Below are 20,103 nucleotides of genomic sequence, written 5' to 3' on the forward strand. Positions count from 1 at the left end.
GTTTGCGAGGCTATTCACGCAAGAAAAACAATTAAATGGCTTCCTTGATACATTTTCTACTGTGCATTCAACAAACACCAAAGTCAATACGTTACTGCAATAAATTCATTTATTATGTTGTGTGGGACAACATTTACAAACATGAGCTGTGCAAATGACAACATATGTGTCCTGAAAACTAGGCAAAAACTTGGAATTCATCTTTTCTGGATTTAAAGGAACCAGGGGAATTCATTTCTGGATTTAAAGGCACCAGGGTTGGCTTCTCTCGCGCTCTCATTTTTGAATCATGAAATCATGGCTACACAATGCAAATGAAAAATGTCTCCCAGGGTATAAGGCTATCATCATCATAACTGATTTGTTTAAAAAAAAATGAATAAACTATTACATCAGTAACAATTCATAGACTAGCCGATTAATTGTAAGAATTTGGCCCCATGCAAAAAGAGAAAAAATATCACGTTGGAAAGTAGGAGAGTAAAATAAAACATTCAATTTTTGTACAAACTGATTCTCAGTCAGAGCATTTGAACAGAACAAAGAGCACTTAAGGGTATCATAAATTAACAATTATCAACTTCCTACCATTCCAAAGCTTAATTTGTGGCATTTACATGTGCCTGTAACAAAATACCGTATTTTGCTGCGGTTGTATGCCGTATTGAATAATAATAAAAATAAAAAAGAAACTCCCATACTTGAAACTGAGGTGACGCTTCAAGCCTTCTGGAAGATATTCAGTGTCGAATAAAAGGCAAAAAATATATATATGTACATACAATCTAGAATCAAAAGTAGAGAGGATTGCATATAATTAGGTCAGTGGTTGAATGTACAACAACAGCATTTATAGTCGGCGGACAGCTCATGAACAAAATACAATCAGTGAGTTTACATTCAAGTGCAGTGCCAAAGAAGACTTCAACCCCGACGTGAACCACACGAGGGCGCTACTAGACTGAAATCAAGTCACGTGAACTAAGCCCACCACCAACCCACCCAATCGTGTCCAAGTCCATAGCGGCTTGCGTTTAATGAAACCTTCCAACAGGCCCAGTGTTTACTGCATTTTAATTGATGACCCTTTTTTTTTTTTCTTAGTTTGTAACAGCGTCAACAAGTGTCTTAATGCCAAACTTAAGTGATCCTCCATCTTGGGAAGGTCCTTTTGTGGGCTCACTTCTCTTAGCACGCCACACAAAAACACGTTGGCGAGAAGGCCACCTTTGTCTCCATCGACTTGACTCACTTGTGGTCACTACTGGATGTCCTCCACGTAGTTGGCGGGGTAGAGCCCGACTTTGCCGTCCTTGAGTCGACCTTTGCACCAGCCCTGGTCGTCCTCCTCGCCGATTTTGGTCAGCTCGTCACCTTGTGGGGAGATCAGATCAAGTTGGGCTCTTTGGAGCTTACGGAACGCTAAAGTTGAGTGCCATACCCGCTTTGAAGGTGAGCTCGTCCTGCTCCTGCCCCTCGTAGTCGTACAGAGCCCGGACGGGCACCGAGACCACCGGGGAGGCCGGCTCCTCCTCAAACGGGTTGCCGTCGCCGTTGGCCGAGAAGGGGTTGGCGGTCGTGTCCTCGTCGGACCAGTCCGGGGTCCTCTCCGCGCTGCTGACGCTGGGCACAGGACACGAAAGGTCATCGTTAAGAGGGAGGGAGGACAAGACGATAAGCCGTCACGGCGGATCCTGACGTATCCACTGAGCTGTTTTTTTTTTTTGCGAGAAGAAATCAGGAAAAGTGACGTTGCACGTGGGAACAAAGCCGCAAGCAGATCATTGAGGCGCACAAGTGATTGGAGCCAGCGGAAAATTTTGGACGACCGCCACCGGAACGTCCCGACAGGAGAAATTATTTACAATCAGATCTGTGAGATAATAGCATTTGACAGACACACAAAGACGTCACAAGTGTGCGACATAGCGGGTCACCATGCAACGGTGCCACCTGCGGAAGGATGCAAAAGATGGAAGTAGCCAGCAGAGTCCTCAACCACAAAAAAAAAAAAAAGAGCCACATAAAGGACAAGCGCGGGTGTATCAACCAACGTTTTCACTTCCTCCTTTTTGTCACTGATGTGGTTGCGTGCCGCCGGCGGTGGCGGCGGCGTCTCCTCCGCCGCCTCCGCCACCTCCGCCACCTCCGCCTCCCGCTCTTCTTCATCGTCGTCCTCGTCGAACGGGTTGGAGCCCGCTTTTGCGGGCGTGCTCAGGCTAATGCTTCGGGACACAATGAGAGAGTGGACGCTGAGAAAGCCACGCACACACAAACGTACATAAGATGATGTGACGACTTCCTGCTTGGGAAACTTCCAGGTGATTCCTGAGCATGCAGATAGCCCCGCCCCCAAATGGACAGCCGTGATGACGACAACGACTCAAGGACAGCAGTGTGTTTGTAAGCGCACTCGAGTGAATCCTGACGGATTATTTCATAAACACGGCTCCTTGCAAATGTAACTTTGCTTATGTTACAGTCAACAAAGCGCCGTAGCTTCATCTTCTTTTAAGATATAGAGGTCAAATGCTTCCCATGACCCGCATTCCTGGCGTTAACTCCTCTCGCGCACTTATGAAATCGGACACTTTGGAGCGAGTAGGTCCGGCCCGCTGGGTTATTAGAGTTCATTTTCTCGTGCAGGTGTTTCATTTGTCCAAAGCGAACATTCCGCCACCTTATCGTCACGCCGTATTTCCACACCGCCGCTTTTGGCCCGGGTTCAACTATGCATCAAAAGACGTCTTTCCCGACAAACTGCGAGCGTCTGCGGTCGCCGGGGAGACAGCTGCACCAGCGCCGCGTCTTACGCAACTTGTTCGGCGCATTCCTGCACAGGATGTCGCCATGTATGGTTCCGAGATAAGCGGACGAGGGAGGAGGGGGGGGGGAGTGATTGTGTGCAGAGCGCAGCCACTAAAAAAAGACAGTTGCAACATGTACCTGCTGTTGTTGGTCTTGAGCGGCTGAACCGGCTGGTCGGCTCCGGTTTGACTGATGCCCGTCAGCGTGACGCCCTCGGAGGTCTTCTTCGTCCCCCGCCTGCTGAGGGTCCGGTTCAGGTCTATGGACCAGTCCTGTGATGCAGAAACGCAGCTGAGCATCTCGTGGAGGGAAAAATGATACATTTTCCAAAATCAAATCCTCGCCAGGTGCCACATTGAGAACATGCCAGCATAGTGTACTCCAAACCAGAAGGGGGCAGCATATTTGCTTGGATGCGACTTCTGGTGAGCCAAGGCACATCATTTTACAAAACCTCATCTCAAAAGTCATTATCATTCTCTCCAAAAAGTCATTTTTTTTTTTTAAATCAATAAAGGAAATCTCTACGCCACCAGAGGTGAACCCCGGAACCTGTAGCTCCTTTCACACTGCCGACGTCCCGTCAAATTTGTTGCATGCCTTGACACGACTGCTGCGGCTTGACGCATTTGGATAATGAGATGCGAGGCAGCCAGAAAATTCAAGCAGGGGGAAAAAAAACATGCGGCCAGTGTGAAAGGACTCGACCGCTTTTCCTTCAGGTCTTGCTTTGCCGTCCTCGCGGACACGCACTTGAATGAAAGCAGGGAGAGCGTTAGCGTGAATGAAGAAGGATCCCGACATGCTCCACCCCCCCTCCCCTATCTGTTGGTAGCCGTGGTGATACGGAGAGCACTCACTACAATGGACCTTCTCTTAAAGGAGTGAACGTGGGACCAGTCCAAGTTCTGGAGGAAAGGGAAGGTAGGTGGAGATTAATGTGGACGTTAGTGAAAAGCTACAATCTTCCAAATGGCTGATCCTGCACGTTCCTGGAAGATCTCCGCTTCCCTGATGCCAAATTTGGGCAGTGAAAAATTTAAGTGATGAATTTGCAGCGCTTTACCTCAAACTGAGGCCAGTTCATCGGCATGCCAGGACCATGGTTGGACCGGAACCACTTCAGGTCCTCCTCGGCGTCTGTGGCGGCGATGGTGTCTTCCAGCGTGTGGTAGATCGTCTGGAACCTAACGACAAAGCACGTTAACCTTTCGTTCGTTTTTGTTTACCGGAGAGCCGATTGTGGTTGTGTTTGCCGACTTGTGATTGGTGGAGAGGTCCAAGTGCTGCTTGACTTCCAGCAGGAGCTCCTTGAAAAAGCGAATGCGCTTGTCTTCAAACTGCTGCCACTGCTCAAAGACCTGCTCCATGTTCTCCATGTACTGAGGCGTCAGCTTGTCCAGCTCCTCTAGGGACTTTTCGTAGCGTTCCTTTGTCTGGATAAGGAGAAGGGCGACCCAATTATGGATGGCGGCTTCAGGGGTGTGGGGAGTGAGGTTGTTACCTTCTGCGCCTCCTGCTGGCACTTCTCCACCTTCTCCTGGAGCTTCTTCAGCACTTCGGGATTGTTGTTGCTCTCCAGCTTGCTGTTGTTCTCCCGGCTGGCCGCCAGCTTCTCCTCCTTGCAGGCTGAATGGTACATCTTCTTCATGGTCTCCACCTGGAAAATTGATTTGGTGGGTTAATTTGGATCTACTGTGTAGATGTTGTGGTTCCTAATTAAATAGAATGGGATTTCGTTGTTGTTGATCTCTCTTCTAGAAATAGTCACAACTGGAGGGCCGTTGTCACACATAGTTTGCTCTCCGCATGTTTCTACAAGTCGCGATGTGAGGGGCCTCAACCCCCCCCACCTCCTCCCGTCATTTTCCAGCACTGCTAATAAGCCTCATTTCCTCCCGACGTTCTGCCACTTGTCCCGCCGTCGGTCAATAAATCTCCATGGCTACAAAATTCTAGTCTTCAAAGGCGGGCCAGGATGTCCCCGCCCCTTCCCTGGTGACATCACAGACAAGCACAGGATATCAGGCTCGGGGTCGTGAGGAATGCCAGCTGGGAGGCAACTTGAAAGCTCCGCGTGGAATGTTTTGCCGCTGTCAGAGCGCCGGACAGAAAGTATTGGGCAACAGAAAAGCGGCGACTGGCTGGAAGAATGAGTCAGGCGTCATGTGTTAATGCTGACTAAGTGAGCACGTGTACCTCTTTGAGCTTCTTGGCCCAGGGCTTCTGCGCCTTGCGGAAGCCGTCGTCGGCCTCCTTGGTCTCCTTGAAGCCGCCGATCATCTGCTTGTGGTAGGCGTCGCGCTGCCAGTTCTTCAGCTTCTCAAAGTCCTCGCCCATCAGCGCCGCCTTCACCTCCATGTGCAGCTCGCTGACCTTCTCCGCTTCCGTGCACAGCGACGACCACGCCCGCTCCATCATGCCATATTGGGGGCCTGGCCAGAGGGGGGGGAACAAAAACACCTTCACATTTAAAACATCAGGCCACCACTGCATAAAACAACAACAAACAGTAAAACCAAAGACCGCCGAATTGCCGCCTGACCTTTCTCGATGAGCTGCCTCCAGCGCTTTCCCCACTCGCTCAGCTGCTGGGCGTACGACTTCTCGATGCGTGCCCGCTCATGGATGCAGCTCATGAGGTCGTTGCACAGTCTGTTGCCATCGTCCACCCGCTTCACCGTACGCTTGTAGTTGCCCACCTGACAACAGAGGGGGGGGGGAATAAAAATGACAGCTCGCTGTCGTCTTTCCGTGACCGTCTCGGGCGCCTCCTCACCTCCCAGAAGCTGTCGCTGGAGACGTCGATCATGGAGTCGTCGTAGGAGCCCGACATGGCTGCTGCCGGATGTGACAAGTAGACTGGAGAAGATTGCAAAAAGGGGGGAGAGTTAACCAGGTTGTATTACAATATTTTTAAAATGTGCGCAGGAACACTTCCGCTTGCTTCAAACCACCACAGACTTGTCTCTGTTTTCATCCTCCTCCTCCTCCTCCTCTACTCGCCTCCATTAATTGAAAAGCTCTCATTATTCCTCACATGCACTGGTTCCTCCTCGCTGCAGCTGCCCCGCTCACATCCGAGACACTTGTCCGCCAATTTTCCGCTTAATTCCAGCGTTGATAACAACCTGGGCTAACAGGTTTGCAATAGCAAACTGTGGACTGGACACACACGTTTGCCTAATGGGAGCAAACCCTATGAGTGTGTGATGCTGGTCAGTGACCCGTGGTTCGCTGGCAAGCTTGCACAGTGGATCTTATTGTGGCCCCATGAACACATCCATACACACTACATAGATCTAGACACACACACGTACACAAAGAGTGATTGTGGAAGCCCATTCTGTTCTTGCGGCCACATCCGAACGAATCAAAGGCCAAGAGGAACCAAACGTGACTTGACCCGCGAGTGTACACACGGTTGTTGACACGGCAAAAGTCTGAAGTCCAGTGCCTCGCGAGGGAAATCGAACTCGGTGGGAAAACTCCATGGTGAAGGTCGGGGTTGGTTACACAATTGTCACGGTTGCCATTTGCCAAATCTGAAATCCTATCAGTATGGCGCTTAATTGAATTATTCTCCAAAAATTGGCAGAGTTGTGCTTTGTAGATTACGGAGCTTAGCCGTGACGTAATCAAACACAACAATGATGGCCACTCGGGAGCCGCTGTCATAAGCCTGATGGAATTTTGGTGCTTTTGAGATCCACCTGGGAAACATTGAGAGTTCCCACATGGGTGTTTGACATTAACTTTAAAAAAAAACTTAAGTCGCTCGAGGCAAATGAGATCAGTGGTCAGCTGATGTGAATATTGAAAGTTGATCTGAAAGAGGAGCCAACTGGGTTAAAAGTGAAATATCCAGAAAGGCAAGTTACATAAGTAAATAAAAAAAATTATCGCAGTTAAGAGGAAGCTCTGTTTCCACTTCCTTCTTTTGTTGCACAAAAGGTCAAGCTATTCCGTCCTGAGATGTTGCTAAATGCCAGAAACACCGAAAAGTGCACATTTCCATGACAGGTGGGAAGGTTGTGACCTCAGGTTTGTGTGTCGCTCTGCGGCAAATCCCCTTTTGCGACACAATGCCATTTGCTCTGTGCAGGTTCAAGCATTTTCCACTGCGCTTGCCAGAACTTCATAGAGGAACAGAATAAAGGGAAACTCGGCATTGCATGGTAGTGGGGAGGGGGACCATCACGCTGGCTGGCTGGCTGGCTTTCTTGGGGTTTGTTGTTGTTTTCACATTAGCAGGAAAAAGGAAATTGTCTTTCACCAGTGCTATGATAAAGTAACATCACATTATTGTACAAAAACAGGTCCCAACTGTTAAAAAGCATACCTCAAAGATGTTTTTGTCCATTGCAGGTGTTCCTAATGTTTTGTCCAGGGAATGTCAAGCGAATGGGGGGGGGGGGGGGGGGGGGGGGTGTACAGGACGTGGATCAGGAGGTGAGGCTGCCCCACCCTTCATCACTTTACACTCCTTGATTCAACAGTTACTAATAATTTAACTATTTATTGCACACTTTAAAGCCCAATAAGTTAAATCAACGTCACGTCTGTCCAAATCTTAACACTTATAATGTCATCCAATGTTCGAATTTTGTTTTTATGACAAACTTTTTCACTTTATACGTCGCAGTTTACTTTCACATTCTTATTCGTATTGAAACGCAACTTTGACTGGTTAGCCGTGCCCCGCTCCCTTTGGTGTTAGCAAATTAGCCATCGCCGTTAAAAAAAAATAAAAAGAAAGTTAGAATGAACAAAATCAACGTGCTGCTGTGCTCTTACCTCTTACAAGTTCGCTCAGATCGATGATTTTATGTCCGAGTTGCTGGTTGATTTACTTAGTCGGGCTGGTTTTAGGAGTTTGTCCCTTTTTTCCGGGAGAAGCGGTCCCACCAGCGAGCGACTGTATGACACCACCGTCGGTTGCCCCAAAATGTCTTATAACACATCCGGTTGTGATGTCAATTTCAAAATAAATCGAGTGTGGTATTTGCTCAACCTCTAACTTTACTCTGAAAAACCCAAGCACTTCGATTGTGACGCCACATCCGCTGGATCCCTCAAAGTTTCCACACCTTTTAAACATTGCTATTGAGCAATTCCGCAAATATTTTAATTTTATAAACCATATGCATTGGTAGTGGGCAAATAAAATAACATTCTACATGAGCAGTTGTAGGCAAAACGAGGCACAATACAATGTAATAACATACAAAAGTATTTCTTTTGAATCCATGTTGAGGATTATTGTTAAAAAGTGCATCACTTCCAGGTGGCCGCAGCAGACCTGGCGGTGCCGCTGTTGACGCCGCTGCCCTTGGCGCCCTTTGACCCCAGCGATTGACCCGAGCGGCTCCGCAGTTCAGCGCTGTCGCTCTGCGCCTGCTCTTCGTCATACCTACACACAAATCAATAAGAGGCTTGAAATTGTATCCTTCGATAGCTCAGTTGGTAGAGCGGAGGACTGTAGAGGCAAATGCTGAAATCCTTAGGTCGCTGGTTCAAATCCGGCTCGAAGGACATTTTATGAAGTATTTTTTGGAAGGCAAGTTCTAATGAATGAAGTCCAACTTTGTAACAATTTAAGTGGCCTTGACATATTGTATTGTTTAAAAAGTAACTACTTTGAGAAGATGTTGAACCAGCGACCAAAGGGAGATTGTTAATCTAGGGTTGCAACAATTTAGTTCACAGGTTCAAATGACAAGAAGGCCAAACTCATCTCTGGTTTCCTGTAGCAAAGAGTAATTTTCAGGACTCACAGAAGTTCATAGTTCCCCAGGGCGTCTCTCGGCGGGCTTCGGTTCCAGCGGCTGTCCGGCATCTCGCCGTTGGGCGTGACGATGTTGAGGGTGTCGTTGATGAGGTTGTACTTGAGGATGCGGTCGTTGGCCGTACTGGACGTCAGTGAGGGTGACGCGTTGACCTGGAGACATATTTGAATTCAAATGTCATCAAGTAAAAATACTTGTAATGTGTGTGTTTTTAAATTACTAGCTTTATTAACAGAAAGATTTTGCACCAAAAAAAAAAAATTTCCTTCGAGCCGGATTTGAACCAGCGACCTAAGGATCTCAGCATATGCCTCTACAGTCCTCCGCTCTACCAACTGAGCTATCGAAGGTGATGACAACGAGCGTCGTTTTACCAATGAAATACAAAACCCATACTTGTCAATGGCAACTTATTGTGACAAAATAACTGTAAAATCACTCGTAAGCGAGCAAAAACTATTCCGGTGAAGTTGATGGACGCAAAAGCGCCGGTATATGTACGGTAGCCTCGCTTAGCTGAGCTTGCTAACACATTAGCATCGGGCTACGCAAACATGGCGGACTTAAAGGGGCCGCGTCACAATTACCCATTTTGATTATTTAGATGGCATTTTTTAAATTTCTATTCCTCTACGCGAAATGTCATGTAAATCAAATCAACCTTTCTGTTAATTATTCTTCTTTTATGCTTTCCTGACCCACCTCAATGAGCCATGGCTTGAGCTTGTCATCGATGATGATGTCATAACCATAACACTCAAAACAATGCTTGTCGTTGTTCATCACGGGCTGGGGAAAAAATGTGGAAAAACAAATGAATGTGACATTTGTACTTTACAAAACAAGTCCCAATTTAACACTTACAGCCACTGCCTTTAAGGATTGCACCACAATCCAGTGGATCTGGTCAAAGAGGCGACTGGTCACCTCCTCTCCTCTGGTGCTCTCCAGGTACAAACGCAGATTACTCACCGTCCACTTGCCACCGTGGACGTGGTTGTAGTCGTCCTGTGTGGATGGACAACAGCGGAATGACACAACAACTATTACGTGATGCAATATATCACAAGCCTTACTCCATGTTTCTGGATGGCCACGTTGGTAAGGTGCACAAACATGTTGTCCAGCTCACTTGTACTCGGCGTGTACTTCACCGTGCAGAACCTACAGAAACCTAGCTTGTACCTGACAAGAAATAAGGAGTCATACGATAGATTGCATGATCTTAAAAAAAATGAATAGGGTCTTACATGTAGCATTTGAGCGGCCGATACGTGGTGACCAGGACGTAGAGACGCAGGTCAAACTTTTTCCCTCCAATCAAAAGCGGATTGTCAATGTATAAGGAGATGATGTAGGCCTCCTTGCCACTAGAGGCCGCCACGAACCTGGAAGGAACCTGGATTTTAGTCAAACATTAAACTCCACATACTACAACCTTCGATAGCTCAGTTGGTAGAGCGGAGGACTGTAGTAACTAAAGTTGAAATCCTTAGGTCGCTGGTTCAAATCCGGCTCGAAGGAAACATTTTTAAGTGCCCTCCATTTGGCATACAGAAAAAAATTATAGTCATTATAATCAACTCAAGTCAGGGATGCTTTTAAACAGGCATGAAAGAATTAACTATGAGTTGCTAATCAAAACAGCAGCACCTACTAAATCATGCAATGTTATGTTACTGACGAGTTGTTTTTGTAACGTACGTGGATGTGCGGCTGTCCCGCGACCACTTTTTGATCTGGGACAGTTTGTTGATGAGGAAGATGCCTTTGCCTTGTGCCTTCCCGCACGGCTTCATGATCCACGTACTGGACGGGTTCTTGCGGAACTCCTCGACAAAGAGATTGTAATCCGCCGGGAGCATGAATGTCACCGGGACGAAATCTAAAACACAAAAGAGTCGATAAAACTGCCGATGACTGAAGTCGCTCACTTACCGAGATGGATGTATTTGCCGTTGTCGTCCTTCTCGGCCAGCGGGTTGCTTTCCTTCTCCAGCTCCTTGCGGTAGCGCTTGATGTTCTTGATCATCAAGTCCTTCCTGGTCAGCTCGTAGTGGTTGGGGAAGTGGTTGACCATCTGCTCGTCAGTCAGACGGTAACCCGTGTCCACGCTGAACACATTGCGGATGGTCTGGATGCTCATCCTGTCATGTTAGAAACATGCAAGCCATTTGTTACTTCGACATAAATGAAAGCCCATAGAATCATGAAGACAATTTAATTTGAATTTCGACATTATAATTTATTTATTATACATTGTTAGTTTTTAATTACCAGTAAAAATTCCAGTCGTCATTTTCCGTCACTGGAATCCAGTCCCTCTTCTCAAAGTTATTGATAAGGACTGACTTCTCAATATCTGTCACCCACTTCACCTTACCGGCCATGTTCCTTCCCACTGCAAGAACCGGGTAAGAAAAAAAAAAGCAAAAGTGAGTATGAATATGAATAATTTATGTGATAGTTAAGCATTTCTTACCAGTCGATCAACGTGAACAGTCATCAGTGGTTGTCCCTCTAACTAGCAGGATGCTGCATCCTTCTTCTCGGCACCGCCCTCCCTTCCTGCCCGTCCCTGGTGCACCCTCACCGGCCTGAATCGACTCAGGCCTTGGTCCCTCGGAAGCTCCAGTTAGAGAAATTAAATCGACTCCATACTGATAAGTTAGCGCCCTAAGCCCAGGCAGCAATTTATCGATCCGAGTGACGCGACGAGGAAGGAGTGGCGACAAGTATTGCCCTACATAATAAAAACCCAGCCGTAACGTTTGTTAAATTTGAGTAAGAATATTTTTTTTAAGCTGGATTTAAGAAAGAAAAAGAGAAGCGAAAGTGATTTTGGGATGGAATGTTTTTCGCGAGGATAACCTAGCAACCAAGGTGCAATGAGAAACACTACCTCAGTTCGTCTGCTGGGGGCAGTATAAACCTGTCTATTTTAACTCGGAAAAAAAATGATCCAAAAATATTTTACAAAAGGTGTAAAAGCAAACAAGTCCACAGTAAAATGAAACTCAACGACAGTTTGTGCTTTTAAAGATTGTTATTTTTATTCTGCCATCGTAAAGTAATGACACTGCTTCCGGTCTTTTTCCACAACAAGAAAATATAAAGAAATACATATTTTCTAAATTAAATTATTTAACACTATAATAATATTATATTTGAACCACATAAATGTGTTTTACTGAATTTTTACTAAATAAACGTCGAAATTATGTCAAAGGTTGACTTCCGGGGTTGTCGGAAGGTTAAGCTACCTAGCAACAGAAACGCTTGTTCAAATGTACAATAAAAGACATTACATTTTTTTATAAGCATACTATTCTGGAATAAAGTACTATATTTACTAAGAAAATTTTAGCCAGTGTTTTCATTTGTTTATTTTACTAAATTAGCATAGTAAATACACGACGCTGGACTCATGAGGGTGGCTAAAACACTATCTCCGGTTGACCGCTAGAGGATGCTGTTGTCACAAAACAAACAAAAAACTGGTTTAAAATCCTAAACTCACCAAAATGTTTATCAGACGTTACAAAATGACACTTATATACATATTAAAAATAAAATATATAAATATTTTATATTATTGGTGTGTAAAATTGTACCTTTGTATAGTTATTTAATTGGTGATACTGTTTATTTCATTTTAAATTAAAATGTAATAAAATATATAATGAAAGGAGTGTGACGACCTGCACCACACCCCAAAAACAAGTCATATATTTCCCTCCCTCCTCATGAGGTGGTAAAGGCGTGGCCAAGCGTGATCTTTGGCAGTTACACGACAGCGACGAGATTAAAGGACGCTGCTGTAAGTTCAAGGAAAACAATACTTAAATATAAATATATATATATTTTTTGATATATTTTTAATCCTAATGTTATTGTGTTTCTTACAGGGCGGCGTCCGTTTTAATCTACTTTTAAGGTATGTTTACCTTCTTTTTACACTTGAGTATTCATTTGATTATAAAAAAAGGTCTGATTTACGGTGAAACTATTTTCCATGAGGCGCATAACGTGAAAAATGTCTGTGATCTGAAACATGACCTTTGCATGTGGGCGATGACTTCATCTCTTTGTTGTGACAATGGCCTAGTTCAGCCCCTGTAGTGTACGCCAGATGACTTTTTAGGATGTTATAACAACAATAATATGATTACAAATAACACCTTTGGGTAGTTTGTACGGCAATATGTGAGCAGCAGTTGAGTTATGGAAATGGACAATTTGCATCGACAGACAGGAAGTGCTTGAAAAGCCGGTTCAAGCCGAGCAAATGAACACTTGATGAAAGATGATTTAAAAAAAGTTTTTATCAAACATTAAAAATCGTACAGCTTTAAGTATTATAAAGAGGTGTACGTGTCCTACAACTGTTATGCCAACGCATGATGTCACCTTTCTCGACAAGCCTGTTTGGTCAGGACGGAGGATAACAACGCCACCACCAGCCTCATTGTTGACACAGCCTGTTTGTGAACGTTACGCAAACGCACACACAGACACACACGTGACCGTACTTTGCATATATGGCGTCTCTGCAGAGAACAACATGGTGGAGCAAACACGAGAGCCGAGACGCGCCGCCAATGCCGTCGTCGGCTCGTCCATCCCCCAGGCAGGACCTGGTGATGACATCACGGACCCCCTGTTGGACGGCACTTTCAGGTTTTTAAACACAATTGGACGGCTCTTGAGTACATCCAACTTTAGGGGCATAAAAAATGAATAAATTATTTTTAACCCAGTTCCTGGAAGTGTCCTGTAGTGTGTATGTGAAGGCCGATCAAGGTTGAACTTAATTTCTATTTCAACGCAGGAGCTCGAGCCTGTCCATGCGGTCGGTGGGTCGCCAGCTGGCCGCCATCGGGGACCAGCTGGAGCGGAATCGAACCCAGAACCGGCGGATCCGGTAAAGTCACCACTCAACCACGTCTCAAATTGTGCCGACTAACTAAAGCGTTGTTGTTGTTCCATAGTGAAGCGAGGCGACCATTGTGGGGCTTGCGGATTGAAAGTGGAGCATTCTGGGTAATGACAAATCCGACTTCAATATTCTGCTGTTGCATTGCGTCAACTAAAAGTGACTTTTTCTGCCCCCAGTTATCCACATTCCAACCGGAAAGCTGCAGCGATCTCACCGGCGGAGCGCTTCTGACGGCAGCTCTTTTGTTTCTGGGTTGGCAGAACAGGCCTTAAGCAGGACTTTTGGCGAAAAAGAAGAGAAATCGAATGCCCCTTTTGGGTTTTTGCTGTTTACTTTGCTTTATATTTGATATCGATTTGACAAAAACACACACCAAGAAAGTTGTTTTTCTACAGCCCCTATCACCTATCTATACATTTAAATCATTACTATTTACATGTGTATAATTATATATACATATATGTATATAAAGTATATACTGTATACATATATGTATATATACATACACACTATATATACAAACAATACAGTATATACTTTATATAAATATATATTGATTGATATAAAAATATATAAATATGCATGCTAATATTTGTGTCAAAAGTATATACTAATATAAGTATATGTAGTGTATACTTATATACATATACACATCTATGTATGTAGCATTTTTTTAAGTCAAAAGTATTGGGACACTGGACTGTCTTCTTACGTGAAGGGAGCTGGACTTTCTGTTTTTTCACCAAAATAAAATCGCTAGACTGCAAATTGTTGTTTTCAAAAGTCACTTTAGTTTGGAAGATATCAAATTATCTATCTTTTTTTTTAAATTCCAACCTTTTGTGTTATTGTTCGTCATCGTCAACTGGGTGGACGTGCGTGTATCCCTCGAAAGCCTTGCGGTTGCATCGCTGCAGCGTGGCGCCCAGCTGCCGGCCGGGCCCGACCTCGTAGACACACGGGAAGCGTTCGCCGCGCGCCCGCTCGAATATTTCGTGCAGCGTCTGCTCCCACTTGACGGGCCCCGTCAGCTGCCGCGTCAGCTGGCGCCGCACGTGGTCCTCGCTCATGTAGCGCTTGCCATCCACATTGGAGTAGACGTTGATCTCGGGACGGCGTACCTGCGCAAAACGCACACATGACCTTCACAGTCTCCTTGGCAGAGGTAATAGCGGTTGAGTCCTGACCTCAATCTGTCGCAGAACATCTCGGAGGGGCTCGATTGCGGCGCTCATGAGCTCCGTGTGGAAGGCGCCGCTGACGGGGAGCATTTTGGTCCTGAGGAAGTGGAACCGCTTGGCGTTTTGCTGCAGGAAGTCAAGCGCCTGGCGGTGTCCGGCAATCACCCTGCCATCAGGGAAGAGGAAGGTGGCCACGGAGCACACGGGCTCCTCCAGGCCCAACCCGTGGCAGTGCTCCTTGGCCAGGAGACAGGCGTGCTTGTATTGCGCCTGAGCCTTGCCCGCCACCGACAGCATCCCACTGGGTGCCAGCTCCGATGCCCGCTGCATGGCCTCGGCGCGTACCTTCACCGCGTACAGAGCTGAAGGAGAAAAAGAGGCAGAGTTGAGACACCAGCGATGAAGACGTGGAGGCGTATTTACCTTCAGCGAAGCTCAGGGCGCCAGAGAAGACGAGTGCGGCAAACTCGCCCACGCTGAAGCCGGCGGCGGCGACGCACGTCTCAATGGCCTGATGACACAAACACAAAGCTTTGCAAAAAAAAAAAAAAAAAAAGCATATTGAGGGCTTTTAATGATTTGACTCGATGTTTACTTTGGGATTTTGATGGTTGAGCTTCTCCACGGCAGCCAGGGAGATGACGAACACCGCCGGCTGACAGTGCACCGTCTTTGTGAGTTCCTCCTCGGGGCCGTTTAGGCACAATGACAGCAGGTCGTAGCCGAGGACCTTCCGGGCTACCTCGAACATGTTTCCAACGTTGGGGTATCGCAAAAGCCCTCGACCCATGCCCACAAACTGACTGCCCTGGCCGGGAAAAAGGAGCACGGAGCGGTCGCCCGGGTCCTTCCAGGGTCTTGGCTCGGTCGGCGGGGAAGAAGGTGAGCCATTGCCGGGCTGGATGGTGGATAGAGTCCTTTGCAGTGGGAACCGCAATCTGATCAAGCGGACGGAGGCTGCAACCAGCGAGGCCGACATGAGCTATAATATAAATGTAATTAAATATCAACAAAATACATTTGGGGTGGAAATAACATGCGTGAATGGTTCGGCATGTAGCGCTACGGAGGCTGCCATATTTGAATCTGTCACCGACGTTCACTTCCGGGTTGTACTAGCATTCATTTCCGGGTTTTGATACTTGCGTTTTGTCTTGCTTGCAATTTTTGCTGCCGTCTTGTGGTCTTACGTGGTTACTACATAAATCAGTAGTGAAAATAAAAAGCAGTAACCTAACGAGAAGTGATCAAATTACTTCAAAGTCGAGTCTTATGAACATTTTTAGAGAGAAATATTTAGTCAAATGAATTAATTCGTAGTTTCAGACAAGGTTCGAAGCAAATTAAAAGCCAACTTGATTCTCATTAAAAATGTTTTAATTCTTGTAAAACAAGACTTCACTTATTAAACAGAGTCATTATTACCTTTCACTAATAAAAGTATAACTATATAAGATGAATGATAGATGTTTTTAAAAATTTAAGGAGTCCAGGAATCTGCAGCATTAATTAACCATCAAATGTATTATACAAAAAAAATGTAAATCTCTGTCCTCCTGAAATGTGGACTTTGTCGCAGCTCTTGCTGTCAGTCACTATAAATACCAACACTGTGTTAATTTCCGGGTGATCAGATTGTCCCGTTGGAAGTTTCCGCAGCCTCGTCCGAGTTGTCCGACAGGTGTAGCGCCTCCATGTTCTCTTCCGGCGTGTCCCGATACTCCTTGAGCGTGCCGGGATTGCGAGCATCTCGGATCTTGAACTTGGAGATGAACTCATTGCTGGCCAGGGCGCCCTCTTTCTTGGGACACGAATGTTTGGTGGAGCGATGTTCCAAACGTTCTAGAATAAAGACATTAACATGATTGTAGTATTTATCTCAGAGATGTGAGAAAGAAAAAAAAAAGCGTGTGAACCTCCAGGGCTGATGGGCTTCATGAGGCGGTTGAGTTGGACGTTCCAGTGGCGGACATGTTGACTGGCGTTCCTTAGCTTCTCCTGCACTTCCTGGAATGGAGACATCCAAATTAGAACAGCATTACAGTGCAAACGTGAAACTGGGAAAAGAAGTTCTCACCTCCAAATGCTGGTGGCTTCTCTGCCGTGACGCCTGCAAATCTCGGAGCTCAAGGGATGCTGAGTGAAGGGCGTCGGGAGTCTGGAGGTCCACGTCATGGTCGTGGTCCGTGTCGGGCGTGTCGCTGTCCTCGTCGGGGCTGAGGCTGCGCAGGACACGCTGCTGCTCCTGGAGGAGCTGGAACTGCTGCTTCTTTTCCTCCTCGGCCTCCAGCAGTCTATAAGCGGCACAGCAAAAATGGAGGATATTCATTTATTTATTTATTGCATTTATTTAAGTCCTAAAGGTGTCTTCGGGTGTGAGTGACCTCTCCAGCTCCTGCCTGGCCCTCTCCTCCTCCATCCGCGCCTGGATCTCCATGTTGAGCGCGGCCTCCATTTTGCGCTGCGTGACCTCCAGCTCTTGTATCCTCTGCCGCTGCTGCTCGGCCTCCTTGGCCCTCTCCTGCATCTCCGCCCTCATGCTCTCCCTCATCTGCCACCAAATCAAGTGAGCATTCATTATTCCCAAAAAACAGTGCCTAAAAAAAAACATCAACCAACAGACCATCTGGGCCTCTTCAAGTTGTCTCTCCAGCTCCATCTGAACTTCCCTCTGCTTCCTCCTCTCCCGTTCCTCCACCTCCCGCCGCCGGGTTTCCAGCTCCCGTGCGTGCTACGAGACACAAAATTGTGAATACGTGCATAAGCGTCCCTAATGAAGAGTCCCCAAGTCTGACCTGTATGATGCTCTCTATCTCCAAGTCCTGCCGGTCCTTATCAGCGTGCTCCGCCTCCAAGTTGCTGGAGTCTTCCGATTGGCTGCTGCAGCTGCTGCGGGCACTGCAGCTGCGTTCCCGTTGGCTGTGCTCCCGCTGAACCCGCCTCTTGACCTTCAGCTCGCGGTGCAGCGACGGCTTGCCCTCGCTCTGAAGACGCAGGGCCGTCTGCACGGCTGGATATGCGCAAACACACACTTGGTTCCCATCCAGTTATGACGATTCGAAAGTTTGTCGCACCCACCTTGCGTCCACTCAACTTTCTGTCTTTGGTCCGACGCGCTCATCTCGTACGTTTTGTTGTGAGTTTTGACACAGAACAAGCAACGTTTGCCTTCTCTGTCCGGAATGGGCTGCAATGAGCAGATGATTAGAACCATCCAAGTGACCAGTCGCCATCCTGCGCCCTCGACTGACCTCGATGACACAGGTCTTGTCCAGGTGGATCTCTCCTCGTTTGTCTTTCAGGTCCTCGCCGACGTAGTAGGCCATGGAGGACGGTTTGAGTACGAACCAGCGCTCCGTCCAGTTCCGCCGCACGTGACCTTTTTTCCACATGTAGCCCTGCCGCCGTCATGTCACATTATAAGATCGAATTCGAGTAAACGGCGGCCGGCTCACGTACCCGCTTTAGGACGTTGTGGTACATCTCCAGGAAGACCTCGTGTAGGGCCAGGCTGAAGGCCTCAGCGCCGGTGAAGCGCAGCAGGCGTCCAGCATCCATGTGCTCCAGGAAGCTCCAAACGGACAAGCCTTCTTCATGCAGTTCTGGATTCTGGGAGACCAAGTCCTCCAGGGGCTTGCCGTCCCATTCCTGACTCATGGCGCTGCAGATTTTCTTCAGGAGATATTCCACCTTGTTCAATCATTAATATATTGTTAGTAAGATACAAGGAACATTTTTCATACCTGGAGAGCAAATTAAACTTCTCTTTGGGATTATAATATGTATGATAAATTTACATATATAATAAATAAAGAAAATGAAGGTGTTTATTTTATTCCTGGGACTCAGAAAAGCTGCAAGAAAAAATTCCTGGGAAATCACAGGAAGGAAGAGCCTCATTAAGTCCAAACTTGTAAATCGTCCCGCCTGGCTTTTCCGCCCCCCCCTCCCTCGCTTACCTCCTGCGGGATCATGACCAGCGGGTAGCGGTCCTCGGAGAGAAGGTTAAACAGGCAAAAGAGCTTGAAGCAGTTCCTCTCGGACAACAGCGCCCCTTCTGGCGGCGGCCCCTTTCGGTTCTTCTTCATGGTCATCGTCCAGCACAGGTCGTCAAACTTCTCCTTGTCGAACATGCCCTCTTTCACCTGCAATGCACAACATGGCGTTAGACACGTTACAACGCCGGCAGGATTCCAAACAATACCTTATCCAGGATGTATTTATTGAGGTAGGGCATGTAGCCGTGATTGGACACGGGGCCGTCATCGTCGTCCTGGAAATGCTCCTCCAAGGCCACGGGGTCGTGTGGGATGTTCAGCACCGTGTACAAGTTGTGGGAAAGCACCTTAATGACAACAATTATCATATATGGTGAAAAGGCCAATTAAGACAATTAAGACAATTTAAAATCCCTGTTTACATAACTTTACATGCAATTTTATCATGTGGATTAAATAAAATACCACAACACCATATTAAATACAAATAAATTATATTCATTAGAAATACAATAATAAAGGAATAGAAAAGGGTGTGACTCTAAATGAAGGCCAGCACACATAAACTTATTCTTGGCCTCATTTTTTGAAAAGTGAGACATAAAAAGTAACACACAGGAGCAGGAAGAAATTGCGACATGTCAGGGCAGCTTTCCACAAGTTCCCTGGAATCTTTTTACCTAGCGGAGCTTCCACTCAAGCAAGCAGGAAGTATTTGTCATTATTAGTATTTATTTTAAAGAAAGTCCTTAAGTGATGTTAAATATTTGACATATATTTGAACTTCAGACAACAACACAAAAAACAAAAAAGGAGCGTGACTAGAAAGGAAAAGTCCACTTTAATGCCCTTTGCCCTTTCAGTGCTTCCTCCCTCTACGGCAACCATGTCAATAAAAACTCGCAACTTACCTTCAACTGAGATTTGGACACTTTCCCGCACTTCTCCACATCCAGCGAGGTGAACGCGTACCAGATGGACTTGAGCAGCTCCGATTTGAAGTCCATTTTTGTTTTTTTGTTTCCACCCCCTCCTCGCCGGTGCGCGCAGCTCAGCTCAGCTCGCTTACATGTCGCGCAGATGCGGTGGTGGGGGCCGGGGGAATCTGGGCCAGTGCAAAGAGCGAAAGCGGGGAAAACATGTCAGCAGATGTGAAGCGGCAAACCGCTATTTTGGTCCTAATAGCACAAACTGAGTAGGTGTCATTTTTTCCACAGGCCAAACTACAAAAGCCCAAAGTTGCTTAAATTCCTTGCAGCCTAAGCAAATAAGAGGATTCACAGGACACGCCCATATTTGGTGACGTCACCATGACATTGTTTTGGGGAGGGTTTGTTATTATTATACTTGCATACTTCTGCTTTTACAAATGTGCTCCTTTCTGCTGA

At 46.5% G+C, this 20,103-nt stretch overlaps 4 protein-coding genes, 1 long non-coding RNA gene and 3 other non-coding genes across 11 annotated transcripts; 3 read left to right on the forward strand and 5 right to left on the reverse strand.

Moving 5' to 3' along the window:
• Positions 1 to 91: 91 nt before the first annotated feature.
• Positions 92 to 7,773, reverse strand: pacsin2 (protein kinase C and casein kinase substrate in neurons 2). Of its 4 annotated transcripts, XM_049760758.1 has the most exons (12): positions 7,606 to 7,773; positions 5,588 to 5,670; positions 5,354 to 5,510; positions 5,008 to 5,243; positions 4,313 to 4,468; positions 4,069 to 4,244; positions 3,875 to 3,995; positions 3,669 to 3,716; positions 2,947 to 3,080; positions 2,055 to 2,225; positions 1,442 to 1,623; positions 92 to 1,374 (listed from the first exon to the last, which is right to left on the reverse strand). In XM_049760758.1, the coding sequence occupies exons 2-12, from the start codon at positions 5,642 to 5,644 to the stop codon at positions 1,262 to 1,264; spliced, it is 1,551 nt and encodes a 516-aa protein (XP_049616715.1). In that variant the 5' UTR covers positions 5,645 to 5,670; positions 7,606 to 7,773; the 3' UTR covers positions 92 to 1,261. The 4 variants fall into 4 exon arrangements, with proteins under 4 accessions (XP_049616715.1, XP_049616716.1, XP_049616717.1 ...); XM_049760759.1 differs by lacking the exon at positions 3,669 to 3,716; XM_049760760.1 differs by lacking the exon at positions 2,055 to 2,225.
• Positions 7,230 to 8,750, forward strand: LOC125992141 (uncharacterized). Its single transcript, XR_007489539.2, has 2 exons — positions 7,230 to 7,260; positions 8,096 to 8,750. It is a non-coding gene; the product is annotated as an uncharacterized lncRNA (long non-coding RNA).
• Positions 7,913 to 11,594, reverse strand: ttll1 (tubulin tyrosine ligase-like family, member 1). Its single transcript, XM_049760773.2, has 10 exons — positions 11,080 to 11,594; positions 10,875 to 10,998; positions 10,536 to 10,744; positions 10,302 to 10,482; positions 9,848 to 9,985; positions 9,674 to 9,782; positions 9,462 to 9,605; positions 9,300 to 9,386; positions 8,586 to 8,749; positions 7,913 to 8,221 (listed from the first exon to the last, which is right to left on the reverse strand). Exons 2-10 carry the CDS (start codon positions 10,985 to 10,987, stop codon positions 8,086 to 8,088), a joined length of 1,281 nt encoding a protein of 426 aa, XP_049616730.1. The 5' UTR covers positions 10,988 to 10,998; positions 11,080 to 11,594; the 3' UTR covers positions 7,913 to 8,085.
• Positions 8,257 to 8,343, forward strand: trnay-gua (transfer RNA tyrosine (anticodon GUA)). Its single transcript is given in 2 exon segments — positions 8,257 to 8,293; positions 8,308 to 8,343. It is a non-coding gene; the product is annotated as a tRNA-Tyr (tRNA).
• On the reverse strand, positions 8,861 to 8,947 carry trnay-gua (transfer RNA tyrosine (anticodon GUA)). Its single transcript is given in 2 exon segments — positions 8,861 to 8,896; positions 8,911 to 8,947. It is a non-coding gene; the product is annotated as a tRNA-Tyr (tRNA).
• trnay-gua (transfer RNA tyrosine (anticodon GUA)) lies at positions 10,035 to 10,121 on the forward strand. Its single transcript is given in 2 exon segments — positions 10,035 to 10,071; positions 10,086 to 10,121. It is a non-coding gene; the product is annotated as a tRNA-Tyr (tRNA).
• A 2,254-nt stretch (positions 11,595 to 13,848) lies between the features above and the next one.
• mcat (malonyl CoA:ACP acyltransferase (mitochondrial)) lies at positions 13,849 to 15,839 on the reverse strand. The gene is made up of 4 exons (XM_049760779.1): positions 15,313 to 15,839; positions 15,141 to 15,228; positions 14,724 to 15,079; positions 13,849 to 14,657 (listed from the first exon to the last, which is right to left on the reverse strand). Exons 1-4 carry the CDS (start codon positions 15,694 to 15,696, stop codon positions 14,382 to 14,384), a joined length of 1,104 nt encoding a protein of 367 aa, XP_049616736.1. The 5' UTR covers positions 15,697 to 15,839; the 3' UTR covers positions 13,849 to 14,381.
• A 237-nt stretch (positions 15,840 to 16,076) lies between these two features.
• Positions 16,077 to 19,978, reverse strand: def6c (DEF6 guanine nucleotide exchange factor c). The gene is made up of 12 exons (XM_049760754.2): positions 19,627 to 19,978; positions 18,922 to 19,062; positions 18,677 to 18,862; positions 18,177 to 18,407; positions 17,969 to 18,115; positions 17,796 to 17,904; positions 17,513 to 17,727; positions 17,341 to 17,448; positions 17,102 to 17,268; positions 16,795 to 17,011; positions 16,634 to 16,724; positions 16,077 to 16,559 (listed from the first exon to the last, which is right to left on the reverse strand). Exons 1-12 carry the CDS (start codon positions 19,720 to 19,722, stop codon positions 16,348 to 16,350), a joined length of 1,920 nt encoding a protein of 639 aa, XP_049616711.1. The 5' UTR covers positions 19,723 to 19,978; the 3' UTR covers positions 16,077 to 16,347.
• Positions 19,979 to 20,103: the final 125 nt, after the last annotated feature.

This window comes from Syngnathus scovelli, chromosome 22 (assembly GCF_024217435.2).
Source record: "Syngnathus scovelli strain Florida chromosome 22, RoL_Ssco_1.2, whole genome shotgun sequence".
Taxonomy (NCBI): Eukaryota; Metazoa; Chordata; class Actinopteri; order Syngnathiformes; family Syngnathidae; genus Syngnathus; species Syngnathus scovelli.